At 37.6% G+C, this 14,903-nt stretch overlaps 1 protein-coding gene and 1 long non-coding RNA gene across 5 annotated transcripts in view; one reads left to right on the top strand and one right to left on the bottom strand.

Annotated features, from left to right (window-relative positions):
- Gm36177 overlaps window positions 1–14,903 on the bottom strand; it is a 164,136-nt gene that overhangs the window by 68,984 nt on the left and 80,249 nt on the right. Inside the window, exons 2-3 of the long non-coding RNA XR_872011.1 lie at window positions 7,956–8,042; window positions 6,056–6,214 (exon numbers count right to left, since the gene is read on the bottom strand). This is a non-coding gene — a long non-coding RNA (predicted gene, 36177). The remainder of the gene's footprint in view (window positions 1–6,055; window positions 6,215–7,955; window positions 8,043–14,903) is intronic.
- Ptprq (protein tyrosine phosphatase, receptor type, Q) overlaps window positions 1–14,903 on the top strand; it is a 205,736-nt gene that overhangs the window by 129,679 nt on the left and 61,154 nt on the right. For all 4 annotated transcript variants that reach the window (NM_001081432.2, NM_001370987.1, XM_017313938.2 and 1 more), the window contains 5 exons: window positions 3,625–3,811; window positions 7,828–8,072; window positions 10,151–10,217; window positions 13,417–13,575; window positions 14,309–14,531. In NM_001081432.2, coding sequence (NP_001074901.1) covers window positions 3,625–3,811; window positions 7,828–8,072; window positions 10,151–10,217; window positions 13,417–13,575; window positions 14,309–14,531 — 881 coding nt within the window. The remainder of the gene's footprint in view (window positions 1–3,624; window positions 3,812–7,827; window positions 8,073–10,150; window positions 10,218–13,416; window positions 13,576–14,308; window positions 14,532–14,903) is intronic.

Here is a 14,903-nt window from a genome sequence, read left to right as displayed (position 1 = left end):
GAAACATTTCAATATATGCCAAGTGCTATAAATAAGAAGGCTGCTCTTTCTCTCCCCACTTTTCAGGAACCTTCTGATTTCAGACACTGTAAAATATACACGAATCTTATATAAGGCAATCCTTGTAGTTCAGCAACTGCTAAGGATGGTTCTGTTGAAGAAATTTATATGTCTTAAAGTTTGAAACTCACAGTTAATACATTCCTTCTCCCTTTGCATTTCTTACTAAGGAATTATGTCCAATAGGTAAACTTTATTAAATGGTTCATGTAACCCTTCTCTTGCAAACAACGGATATAACTAAATGGCTATTAAACACTAAAGGCTTCATCCAAACTGTCTTTTTTTTTTTTTTCAAAACAAATAATACAACCACCGCATGTCATGGCATTAAAAATTTGGTGTACTGAGACATGGCTAGACCCATGGACAGTGAGTTTTATGATCATAGTGCCACTTGAATAACTGAAATGGTGGTGGTGTGGTAAGATTTTTAATCATACTGGCGGGTTAGTTGCTTGGTGAGATAGTTTGTACTGTGTATGCAGGATTCAGTCTACATCTACATCAGGAAACTGTAAGAATAAATGGGGAGAGAGGAGGGCATGGTGGGAGAGAAAGAAGTGAGGAAATATAGCAAATGATCCAGATGAGAAGTAATTTAAGTCTGTTAATTTACTAAATTCATGATTTATCTATTAATAAATAAAATAACTTACATTATTTACAATTAAAATCGTTGAAAACTCCCCTAGCGTGCATGGTGGTGAGTGTGAAGATGGATCAGGAGGATTGTAAGATGTACTACTTGGAAAGCCGCAAGGAAGAATAGATCAGAGAAGGGAAGCAAGGAGTCCAATGCAGAGATGAGTGTGAGAAGCCTGAGCGTGAATCTGCCCATGCAACTGCTTTAGCAGGACTGCATGCACGTGTAGAGCTCACAGGAGAAACGGCATTGTTACTTATAATAAAATAGCATATATTCTAAGGCCAGATGAGACTAACTGTGGGACGGGAAAATATATTAATTCTTTAAAGGAGCTGCTTCTGTCTCAAAAGCCCTGCTATCATTAAAACGCAAATGAGATTTTAATGCCTTCTCCCATATATTCTTCAGTTCTTTCTTATTTTTCAGAGTATAGTTGTGAAGATCTTAGCGCCTTAGCAGATAAAGATAAATAACACAAATGTCCTGGGAATATGTATTTAATGCAAATGACAGAAAGATAATTATGAGTGATTCTTCAAGAAAGAAAGAAATTACCCTTGGAATTTGGCTATGATTAAAGAAAAGAAAATTAAAAAGGTTTTAGGATGATTTTGTGATCTCGTCGTTACAGCCATCTAACCCAATCTTATCTCAGTTTCCAGGCAGCTCTGGAACTTGAGGGAGTCACCTAAGCTCTGAAAAATCTACCTCATGTTAGTACAATTCCCTCTGCAGTGATCAGGGAAGCAACAGGAAGCAGAAGCCAAGAGAGATGACGGGGATGCTCATCATCCCTCACAGGGATTGACTGCTCGTTATCCCTAGGTAGTTGTTATGCAGCATGAATACGAGCCTAATCACAAGGAAAAACTCAAAAACCATATTTTATAGGAATTTAGGTTTTGATAACTAATTAGGTACGCCTATATTTTGTACCAAAGGTATTGTGCTCAATGAATAGAATTTGTATGCTGAGAAGTTTGTCTACCATTTTAGAGAAGTGGGCCACCTCTCTCCAATGCTTTGTGTAACGAATGAGTTTTTTTTTTTTTACTTCAATTCTGGTTATTTATTAGCCATTTGGTGGATTTCTCAAGGCAACATCTACTTTAAGTTAAAAGTCCCTACAAACCAAAATTTAAAGAAACAAGTGAGTAACTCTAAAATCATTTCTCAGTGTTTCAAAGGATGGGCAAGTTAAAAACCATCTTCATAATGCTAACCATATACAATGCCTGTAATACTCAGTACAGTCACCTGTAACTAATATGTCTTGAAGGGTTACAAGTCTTCTTGTGTCTGTGTCAGGAAAACCCCTTTTTAAACTTGTTATATGTGTACATGGTGTGTGAGTGAGTGTGTGTGTGTGTGTGTGTGTGTGTGTGTGTGTGTGTGTTTGAGTGCATGCACACACGTGTACACACTTGTGGAGGTCATAGGTCAACATTGGTGTCTTTAGTCACTCTCCGCTTTATGATTTGAGACAGGATCTCTCACTGAACCTGTAAGTTGCAGCTTTCTGAGTGGTTGCCAGAGGGACTGTAGAGACCTGCACTCTTTTGTTCTCTTTCCCTTGTGCTAGGACAACAGATGTGGCCTGTCCTCCCTGACTTTTATATAGATGCTAGCGATCCTAAGGTTTCCATGCCTGGATAACGAGCACTTATATACTGTGCCTTCTATCCTTCTGTTTAACACTTAAACCTTAAGTCATGTTAAATGTCTAGAATGATGGGGAAAATTTCCCCCTAAGACAAACTATATTTGAATAAAACATACAGCCACATTTAATATACCTAAAGATACTCATTTTTGCATGAGTTTTGACTATATTTATAGTGAGTTGTGCCCATCACCACTGTTATACCTAACAGTGGTAGGTTAGAAGCTTTTTGATCTGTAATTATAGCCAGAAGTTTTGAGTGACTATGCATGCAATAAGAATTAGTGACAAAAGAGACTGAAGAAAAATGAATTTGGAGAGTGGGGAATCTGGAGTATTTGGAAGGGTTTGGGGGAAAGGAAGGCCAGGGAGAACTTTTGTAATTATATTATAATCTCAAAGATTAAAAAATATTAAATAAAAATTAGAAAAAGAAAAATTAAAAGAGCAGAATATATCAGTGTACATTTCAAAACAAAGTTGTCCCCTCAAAATTATGATTTAGTTAGAAAGTACATACATATAATTTAAATATCAATATCTTCTGAATTGTGTTACAAAGCATAATTTTTAGAGTTAGTTAAAAAATATATCAAAATTTCCACACAAACTACTTCAGACTTATTCCTTATAAAATCCTTTTTTTTAGAAAAGATTTACTTATTATATGTAAGTACACTGTAGCTGTCTTCAGACACTCTGGAAGATGACTGTCAGATCTTGTTACAGATGGTTGTGAGCTACCATGTTGTTGCTGGGATTTGAACTCAGGACCTTCGGAAGAACAGTCAGTGAGCCATCTCTGACTCCTAACCGCAGAGCCATCTCTCCAGCCCCTCCTTATAACTTATTAAGAAGGCAGTATAACTAAATATTATCACCCTAGGAGAAAGTAAGACAACATAAGTAGCTTGTCAAGTGGAATTTATTGACCAGTTTGGAATTTGAATGTTGGGTGACTGGGCACTCAAATCTATGCTTTCTTCTATCAACTGTTGAAGTAGAAAACAGTGCCATTGATTCCAAAAGTGACTTTTGCTTATTCATTTCATAGGTTGGTTGATCATGATGAGTTGGTTACATTCTCTGACTTTCAACTATTAAATTAATTACAATTGAATTAATTGTTATAGTATTTTGGATTTCTCAGAGCAATCTGACTCCAAAGTCAATGACTAAATATTGGCCAGAGTAGTATGGCTTAGCTTTGGATTGCCACCTTCCTTAATCGCTCACTACTTTTCCTCCATAGGTAGATAATGATAACTTTAATATTTCCTTCGTGAAGTCAAATGAAGAAAACAAAACCACAGAGATTAATGACTTAGAAGTATTCACAAGGTATTCTGTGGTGATCACCGCTTTTGTTGGAAATGTTAGTGGGGCATACACAGATGGGAAGTCAAGTGCAGAAGTGATCATTACGACTTTAGAATCAGGTAAGGAACTTATCTCACCATGCCTAACAATCAGCTGTGACTTGGCTGTCGGTTTTTCTTACACCTCCTCACACTCTTCTCAAGAAAGGATGTGTGCTCTGAATAGCGATAGAACATTTAAAAAAATAAACAAATGCAATGACAGTGCAATTGACAAAATAAAGGTGGTTTATACTTTTGGGGCAATGTGTAGAATATTTAGTCCTTATAAATAATGGAAACTAATTAAATGTACCACACTGCACTTTTTTTTGTACTTATCAGCTCTGTTTTCAAAATTGAATTACTGTGCTTAATAAATTTTTTAAAAAAATTTTCTAAATGTCTTCAGCTAACAGTATTTCATCCAGTCTTTCATTTTGATGATTTCTGTCCTGATTTCTCGTGGAGATTGACTAATAATATTAAGTAATTTGGTATTTAAAAACCGGTTCACATATATTATAATTGTTTTCTCATTCAAGTGGCACACCAAATTATGTGATTATTTGATGAATATCAGACTCCATGCAGACGTCCTCTAGTCTAGGAACAGTCTGAAGGAAGCAAAGCACTGCGAAAGGAGCAGGGAGTAGATGTGGAGATGTCCCAGGACCTGCTTGCCTACTTTCTTCAGAATCTTGATATTCTTTGGCACTAGATATTTCACGGAAAATAACAGTGGGGTGGGGGAAGGGTGGGGGTGTGCTGCTATGATCTGTTGCTATCTCTAAGGTATATAGAGGAGGGAAAGGTATTCTTTTCAGTGGATCTCTTTCTTATTCTATGTTTTCCAATATTTACTGCAAAGTGTTAACTCAAATTTTCAAGGTACCTTTTCTTCTCATATTCCGAGATTCCATTCGTTTCTCCTGTACTACTAACGAGCGAAGGGATCTTCTATATTTTGATTTCACTTTTCACTTTTTTTTTTCCTCACGCTTCTCTGTGAAGAATGGCATGGTGAATAAACTCATGTGTCCACCACAGAACATGGCTGGTCAAATCATATTTGTGTCATCTTGCCCTAGGACAGTGGCTCTCAACCTGTGGGGCATGACCCCATTCACAAGGGTCACATATTAGAAATCTAGCACATCAGATCTTTACAATTCATAATAGTAGCAAAATGACAGTTATGAAGTACAAATGAAATAGTTTTATGGTTGTGGGTCAGCACAACATGAGGAATTGTATTAAAGGTAGCGGTATCAGAAAGATTGAGAACCGCTGCCTTAGGAGGTAATTAACAGCACTATTAAAAAGAGAGGGGAAAAAATAAAACCAACCTCTCTGTCAATTGAATTCATTATGTAAAGCTGTTGGTAATTTAGGGATAGAAAATTGTTGCCAACATTGAGAGAATTCCTTGCCTTATCCAGCTTTAAGCCTAATCCACAATTTACAGAAACACATTCTACAAATAAAAGGATAAAGTTCTTAAGTAATGTAAATGTGTAAAAGCAAGTGGAAAAAATGTTTAACCCAAACTAAGCTTTATTTTACTTATAAAACTTTCTACTTAACATGGGGTGTTTTGCAAAATGCTGTAATTGTCTGCTTGTCATATATATATATAAACTCACAATTATATATCCAAATTTAAGAGGTGCTCTGAGATTCTATCTGCCAAGAAGGGTGAAGTTAACAAAGCTTGAGAGTCTGCACCATGAGGCCGCATCTCAAGTTTTCCTCACTGAAAATTTTGATTGAAAAGGGAACTTTCCCATATCATTCTGATCACAAGAATGTACAAATTCATTTCATGGTGTGATGTAAAGAACAGTAACTCTATGCCCTCCAAATGATGTTTTCTCATAGATCATTTTATTTTATAATTTGCTACAACTAGTGACACACAAAGTGGGTGGTCTGTTTTGTTTTAATAAGGGAATATTTTGTCAGCACAGAGTATTAATTCATTGTACAGAAGAATAATTTCATTGTGACAATTGCCCACGTGCACATACTCTGATCATAGGCAACTTCTTTAACGCCACCTTCCAGATTGCCCTCTTTTCTTAAATAGTCTTCTAAAAGAAAAAAATACTTTTCCTTCCTTAAGAATTCCATACAATGAGTTTTGATCTTCTTTACCTCCAGTGCCCCAGCTCTTCTTATGTATACCCCGTTCCCTTCTTACCACAGTTTTCTACCTCCATCCTATCAAGGACAATTTGTGTTGCCCAAGTATTATTGGGTGTGTGACCTTCTACTGCATTGCACTCAACTTATCATGACCCACAATTTAAGAAAAAAACTGACCTTCTTGCCAGAAGCTAACTGTTGCCAATAGCTCCTTGGATAGGGGTAGAACTTCGTGCCCAGCTCTCCTCTTCGTGTTGTACTTTGGTCTGACTTGGGCTTTCACAGGTGTTTACATGCTACCACAACTAGCATAAGTCCACGTGTGCAAATGTCCTGCTGTGTTTTTATTTTGGTAAAAAAAAAAAAAAAGAACTAGAATGTTAGACATTTCAGCAATTAAAATGTCCAATTAGAAAATCATCAAAAGACATAAAAAGACATTCCATCCATCAGGAGGTATGGTTAGCAAATAAACACACAGTATGATAAATTTTCAAGACTATTAGCCCTAGGTAAATGCAAATTAAATCCCCATTATCATGCAACCATTCATCTACTGAAACAGAATTACACAATAATTTTAAAAGCAGTGGTAATACCAAATAGTGGCAAAGATATAAAATGAGCTCTGACACTTGCCAGTTGGGAATATTAAGTAGTGTAGACACACAGAAAAAAATATTTTCCCAGTCTCTTGTAAAATGAAACATGTACTTCTCATATGGTCAGGCAATTAATTGTCAACAATGACATTAAAGAATCAAAACCTTATGTTTATATACACACGGATAGTAATGTCAGCCTTATTGGCAATAAAAATAAACTGTAAGCTGCACAGATGTCTTTCCATGTTAAACAATTCCTGTTAAGCTACAAAATGAAACACTTCTTGGCGACAAACGGGGCTGCTGTTCCTTTCTCTTCTGGCTGGCGACTTTGCATTTATGAAGATGACTCAGAGGATGTAGACACTTTTCACCAAGACACATGACCAGAATTCCATCCCAGGGAACTATGGGTTGGAAGGCCAAGACAAAAATCCTGCAAACTTTTCTCTGCCTTCTGCTCATCATGACACCTACATGATCCCCAATCGACAGAGGGAGGGAGAGAGACAGAGACAGAGATGGAGAGACAGAGAGAGGGGGAGAGAGACAGAAAGAGACAGAGATACAGAGAGAGACAGAGAGAGAATTTTTTGAAGATGGTGAAGTATTGATACATATAAATCCTAGTGAATCTCAAATATATGGCACTTTTCTTTTGCTGAAACTGACAAGACAACAGAGATAAGGGCCAATTGCATTTCTAGAGAGGCATGTGATGAAATACAAAGTCATAGAAGGAAAGAGCCTCTTTACGTGATGGGCTGGTGTTATCTCTTCCATGTTGGTGTTTACGGGATTCTATACATGTCTTATGATTACATAAAAGTAAATCACACACAAAGCCATGAAAAGGTGATGAAATCAGAATACGGCCTGTTATCTTGCAAACAGTATCAGCTCGATGCCTGCTCTCTGGCTTGACACTGAATAACGCCATAAGCTGTGTCACCATTGGGAACTCCATGAAGGTTTTGTGGGGCTCTGATTCTCTTGGGATGACTTCCTCTGAATCTGTGTTATTTTTTAATAAAATGATGGAGAAGCCGAGGAAGAGCATTCTGTGTAATTCAGTGGAAGATGCTGCGATGCAATGGGAGGGGCTCAGTCCAATGCCCGGTGCTAAGCACAGAGCACATACACAAGGCACATAGACAAACTGCGGTATCACGGCAATTTCTGGGAAATACAGTCAATGCCTGACCATTTTTCTAATGTCCATAATACATGATTTATATAGCTTGTGTCATTAGTCTTTTAAAACACAAGTTTGAAGGAAAAACGTTTTTATATTGAGAAAAAATGTTACATTTAAGATTATAATTGCCAACAATTTTATTTCAGTGCCCAAGGATCCACCTAATAATATGACATTTCAGAAGATACCGGATGAAGTAACCAAGTTTCAGTTATCATTCCTCCCGCCTTCTCAGCCCAACGGCAATATCCAAGTGTATCAAGCATTGGTTTACCGAGAAGACGATCCTACTGCCGTCCAGATTCATAACCTCAGCATTATCCAGAAGACAGACACGTCCGTCATTGCAATGCTCGAAGGCCTGAAGGGTGGACATACATACAACATCAGCGTAAGCAGCCACAGCTTGTAACTGTTTGCTAAGGGCCCAAGTCAGTCTATGACGTCAGCCCTCCAAAACACAGCCCATTGCATGCCACATCCCTGTCTGTTCCCTACTAAAATCTAGCAAGTGCTATTAACTAAGCACCATGGGGAAAAAAATAACAGGCACATGGGAATAAAGAAGAGAGAAAATGGACAAAAGAGCAGTGATGCGCAGAGCTGCAGCTGCCTGAAAGCAAACTATAATTGAAACCTGTGAAAGCTCATTTTGAAGAAAATGGCAGGATGAGGCCATTTTGTTCCTTTGAGTCCTTTCCTTCTGTTGATGTGTTCATGTTAATTATACAAAGGATGTAAAATGTACAAAAAATGTGTGCAAGTTCACATGCATGAACAGATAACCACATTATTTTATCCTATACTTACATTGGTCACACCTTAGGAATTATAAACAAAATTGTTTTGGTTCTAGAAAAACAAAAACAAAAACAAAAAACCAAACTAGCAGCATTTAATTTAACAATGCCTAGAATAGCTTCCCAACTAAGCAATTATTCGTAATTATCAACTTAGTTATAAAAATATTGTTAGCAATATGCAAGTATATTATTTGCTTTTATTTTGTATCTTACTGGGTAAGGTTCGTGATGCAATTCCAGTTGAGCAGACCAGTTTTATGAAGTATCTATTAGCAGATGAATGGGAATTTGAACCTGAGTTCAAATCCTACCTTCTGTGTCCATCTGGAAACTTTCTACAAGTGTGTGACTCAGCTTTTGCAAGTGAAAAGTAGCAGACAGGATTGCTAATGTCTTGAAAAACATTTTGTGGGGAATATGTATTTGGAGTGATGGTGTAGAGAGAAACACTCCATCAATTTGGCTTTTGAGGATAAGAGAAAGTAAGAAATAAAACAAAATACAGCTATTTATAAAGAAAAATATAACTGCTTGTAGATTACAATATATACATCTCAGGATATTGAAATTTATCAAGAATATTTATATTTAAAAAGCATTTCAAGTAACTTCCATGTATCTCACTATTTTAAAAAGTATTGTCCTTTTTTTTCCTTTTTTACTCACCAGCACTGTTAAATTTAAAGTTGTGTCATTAAAAAGAAAAAATCATCACTTAATTTGAATAGTCCCTTTTAAAAAGCGACAAAAGACACCACATTTTGCTTTCAGTTATTTTAACTGCATCTTATGGGATTGCTCTATTCAATATATCAATCATATACCATACATTATTATAGTTTAATTCAACAAAGAAACATTTCCAAATTATTAACATAATGAAGAAATGGTCCAGTAATATAGAAAATATTCTAAAGAATATGTTACACATGGAAAATTGTGTTTACTAAGTGGAGGGAAGTCGGGCCAGGAACGTGGCCTTTGCTTTATTCAGCTAGGATGAGGTGAAGGCAAGGACCCTGGGTCTTCAGCTTCCCGAACACAAAGCTAATTGAAAGAATTCACATTTGTGTAAATCACCCTCCGTGTACACAAACAGAAATGTTTTATGTGTATATGCTGCATTATGCAGGCTATGCATCAGATGCTATGGGGCAGGGGTGAAGAAGGGCATAAAGGCCAACTTTCAGGAGGATGATTTAATACAGGAAAATGGGGAGGCGGGAGGAATTGGGTTTCATGTAAGAAGCAAGAAGACGATCTTGAATATGGATTTAAAGGAGGGCGAAATGTGCTAGCGACAGAGAGAAGTAACAGATGTTAGAGTAGAGGGAGAGGTGGTGTAAGGACTGGTGGTTTTCTTCTCTGTTCCTCCTGTGTATTCAAATGACAGCAGAGTCTTCCTGGTCATGATGATGGGGACTTTCGGGTCCATTCGCATTTAGTCTCAGGACTACGTGCCAGAATATCAGTTATAAGAAATTCTTGATTATTAATGTTCTTCTAATCTCAATGGTATTAAATTGGTTTGGAAGAATATAATTAATAGGCAGCATATAATTGTTTGTAAAAGAGGGATCATTTTAAAAGTTGTTTATAACTATGTTCACTTACACATTTGTAGATAGGAAGCTCAGAGTTGTGATAAAAGCTGTCTTTGTTCCAGGTTTATGCTATCAACAGTGCTGGCGCCGGCCCAAAAGTGCAGATGCGAATAACCATGGATATTAAAGGTATAAATGAGCTGCCTTCCATTAAATTGTTGTTCCCTTAACCAGATGGTGATTGTAATCTGAATCATGTGCAGGAGGCTAACCTTTACTTGGTGTTTATGCATGTGATATGCACACATTAAGGAATAATATGTGCATATTAAAAGTATAGTTTAAACATCTCAATGATTACTTGAATTATTGTTGAAGAAGATAACTGACCTAAGGGTTGTCACCTAAACTTATTTTTTATTGGAAAGAGAGTATTTTTTATTATTGAATATTTTATTTATTTACACTTCAAATGTTATCCCCTTTCCCAGTTTCTCTTCTGGAACTCCCATTCTCACCTCCTTCCCCTGCTTCTATGAGGGTATTCCCCCCACCACCTACCCACTCCTGACTTCCTGCACTGACATTCCCCTACACTGGGGCACTGAGCCTTCACAGGGCCAAGGGCCTTTCCTCACTTTGATGACGGACAAGGCCATCCTCTGCTACATATGCAGCTGGAGCTATGGGTCCCTCCATGTGTGCTCATTGCTTGGTGGTTTAGTCCCGGGGAGCTCTGGGGAGTCTGGTTGGATGATACTGTTGTTCTTCCTTTAGGGTTGCAAATGCCTTCAGCTCCTTCAGTCCTTTCTCTAACTCCTTCATTGAGAATCCCATGCTCAGCCCAATGGTTGGCTGCGAGCATTTGCCTCTTTATTTGTCAGACTCTGGTAGAGCCTCACAGGAAACAGCTATTTCAGTCTCCTGTCAGCATGCACTTCTTGGCGTCCACAATAGTGTCTGGGTTTGGTGACTGTATATGGGATGAATCCCCAGGTGGGGCAGTCTCTGGGTGGCCTTTTCTTCAGTCTCTGCTCCACTCTTTGTCTCCATATTTCTTCCCATTCATATTTTCTTTCTCCTTGTAAGATGGACCGAAATGTCCATACTTAGTTCTTCCTTCTTGAGCTCCATATGGTCTATGAGTTGTATTTTGGGTATTCTGAGCTTTTTGCCTAATATCCACTTATCAGTGAGTACATACTATGTGTTCTCTTTTGTGAATGGGTGACCTCACTCAGGATGATATTTTCTAGATCCATCCATTTGCCTGAGAGTTTCATGAGGTCATTGTTTTTAATAGCTGTGTAGTACTCCATTGTGTAAATGGACCACATTTTCTGTATCCACTCCTCTGTTGAGGGACATCTGGGTTCTTTCCAGCTCCTAGCCATTATAAATAAGGCTGCTATGAACATAGTGAAGCATGTGTCCTTGTTATGTGTTGATTCAACTTTTGAATATATTCCCAGGAGTGGTATAGCTGGGTCCTCCTTTCTTAGGAGGGGACAATAGAGAACAGTGACTGGCACCAGAGCCTTTCAGGCTCTTTGGGTAACTCTTGAATCTGAGTCCTAGCTTTGGCCTTTTAACTTCGGAAAACCTGCTCAATATGCATATGTCTAGAAAATGTAGGCACTGTTATCTCCTACCTCACAGATTATTAATTATAAGGACTAAAAATGAACATCTTTGAAAACTCCTTTATACAGTACCTGAGAATTGTTACTGGAGTCAAAAGGGTTCAAACTCTGATATTCACCTTTTATCCCTGTTGCCCTATTTCCCCTCCATTGAAAGGAAACAGTGTTGCAAAGTTTGTGGCAGTGCGGAAGGATTCTTTGTATTCTAAGGCTGAAGTTTGGATAAGTAGCTTTCAAACGAAAAATACATACGTATGTGTATGTATGCACACATGCAAACAGCTCTAAGAAGAAAGGAAACCAGCAGAAGCCCTAAAGATATTGGCTAGGGGATGTTTTGTGTTTGTTTATGGTAAAATGTGAAATAAATGGCATCTTAGAAATGATTCCCAAAATACCTTCTAATGTTAAAAATATATATCTGATGGAATGGAGGAATGGATTGGTGGATAAATTCTTTGCCTCACAAGTGTGATGACTGGAGGTCAAACTCCCAAATCCCATGTAAAACTCAAACAGGTATAGAGGTTGCCTATAATCCAGCACTCTGGGGGTAGAGGCAGAGGATCTCTGGAACAAGTTGACTAACTAGATTCTCTAGATTCTTTATGTTTGGAGTGAAATAAAGTGAAGAATAGTCAAGGAAGACATGCAACATCAAGTTCAGGCTGCTCATGAATGCACACATGAGTGCATACACACCTGCACACGTGTGTACCTGCATACATCTGTTATCACACATACACCACCTCCATGTCCACATAAAATGCACACTCTTTAAATTCTACAGCTTTGGGATCTCTTCTATGGAAATTAACAGGCAAACAAAAACAGTTAACTGAGGTTAATTGCTACAGAAGAATGCTGAAAACTATAAGGAACATAAATTCTCATGTTTGGACAGGTAGCTGAAGAAATATTATGCAGCTGTATCACATACCATAGTCATTAAGAAGCATGGGTTAGCATTGTACCTCTGACCAAGGAAGACTCACACAAGAAACCAATAAATGGGGTAATTCTAATGCATGGTGTATCAATATTAGGAGACTCAGCAGTAAGAAGTCTGCTATATATGGATCTATGAAACTCTACCTTATGATGTAAACATTAACAAAAATATGGGAGACTATTACCCAGGTGGTTGACATGGGTGGACAGGGAGGATGTTGCTGCTATGACTAGGATAGTAGTTAACCAAATGGCTCATGAAATAACACAAGAAAAAAAATGATAGTATGCTAGAGAAATGGCTTAACCGTTAAAAGTACTTGCTTGCTCTTCAGGGGTCCTGAGTTCAATTCCCAGCACCCACATGGTGGCTTACAACCATCTGTAATGGGAACTGATTCCTTCTTTTGGTGGGCCTGAAGACAGAGCCCTAATATACATAAAAGACATTAATAAATAAATCATAGAAAAATGTTAGTGAGATGTAAACAATTTTTGAAAATTATTTGCAAGAGCCTTAATAAATCAAGTATTTTTAACACATGGAGAAGAGTCACATGTGTAAAAGATGCACCTGGGCTTCAATTTCTCAGGCGAGTCTTAAATACATAATTATACCTTCCTGAGATAATAATTATGACATAATCATTATATATCTGCTGTACCCAAACACAATCATTTGGTTTGATATTTGCATGTGCCATCATTTTATCTGTTACCCACATGAAATATGACTCTGAACTTTAATTTTTCTGCTCAGAAAAAAAAATATACTCATATTTTACTGTTCATAGCTCCAGCACGACCAAAAACCAAGCCAATTCCTATTCATGATGCCACAGGAAAACTGCTTGTGACGTCAACAACAATTACAATCAGAATGCCAATCTGCTACTACAATGATGACCACGGGCCAATCAGAAATGTGCAAGTCCTTGTGGCAGAAGCAGGAGGTACCTCAGGTTTCACTCTGCATTGGTAGATTATGAAATGTGAATTTCTGAATGCTAAGAAAGTTTTACTCAAAATTAGCATGTAAAGTTAACACATGATTTTAAGACAATTTAAGATTACCCAAAGAATATTAATATTATCAGTAATTATAGTAATAAGCGATGCCAAAATTATTATAGTCAAGTGAAGAAAGGCCTATCAAGATATGTGATCTGTTTATTGTAGATACTGTTTGAATTGGTTTGATTTGGGGAAGAGAGTCTTGATAGCTTCTTTACACATATGAACTTTAATGACATCTGACTGAAGGACGCTTCTTGTCCATCTCAGTGGTTCTCAACCTTCCTAATTCTGCGACCTTTTAATACAGGTTCCTCCTGTTGTGGTGAGCTTCCCCCCAATTATAAAATTATTTTATTGCTACTTCCTTCATAAAAGTGATTTTGCTACTATTATGAATTATAATGTAAACATCTGAAATGCAGGGTATCTGATATGTGACCCCTGCAAATGAGTCACAACCCAAAAGTTAAGAACTGCTGGTCGACCTAATACATCAGCCCCCACAACACAAATACCTGTGTCCAGTTTCAAATGCTGAATTCTTCTTGTGGTTCAAAGCAGGACTCTTGATGTGTCTAGAATTCCTTGATGGAATGAATCCCTAAGTGCTGCATTGATGTGAAGAAACCTTCGGTGTGATTTGTGATAGGTGTTCATTTCTCCTACTAGCTCAGCAAGACGGAAATGTGACAAAGTGGTATGATGCATATTTTAACAAAGCAAGGCCATATTTTACAAACGAAGGATTCCCTAATCCCCCGTGTATAGAGGGAAAGACTAAGTTCAGCGGTAATGAAGAAATCTATGTGATAGGTGCTGATAATGCCTGCATGATCCCTGGAAATGAGGAGAAAATTTGCAATGGACCTCTGAAACCCAAAAAGCAGTATTTGTAAGTATGTTTTATGTCAACCATGTACTACAGTACAAGTTTGTTAGTATATACCACCCATCCATCCATATACCCTTGCATCTTTCTGGTGAGCAAATGATATGTCCTATGGATAGAGGGCCTGGTTGTTTAAACATTGGAAATGAAGAGATAGACAGGGGGCTGGCGAGATGGCTCAGCAGGTAAGAGCACTGACTGCTCTTCCGAAGGTCCTGAGTTCAAATCCCAGCAACCACATGGTGGCTCACAATGAGATCTGATGCCCTCTTCTGGTGTGTCTGAAGTCAGCTACAGTTACTTACATCAAATAAATAAATAAATAAATTAATTAATTAATTTTAAAAAGGCGAGATAGAGAAAGCACCATTCATT

Source organism: Mus musculus, chromosome 10 (assembly GCF_000001635.26).
Source record: "Mus musculus strain C57BL/6J chromosome 10, GRCm38.p6 C57BL/6J".
Taxonomy (NCBI): domain Eukaryota; kingdom Metazoa; phylum Chordata; class Mammalia; order Rodentia; family Muridae; genus Mus; species Mus musculus.
Note: the sequence above shows the minus strand (reverse complement) of the source record. Positions and strands in the feature narration are given on the sequence as shown.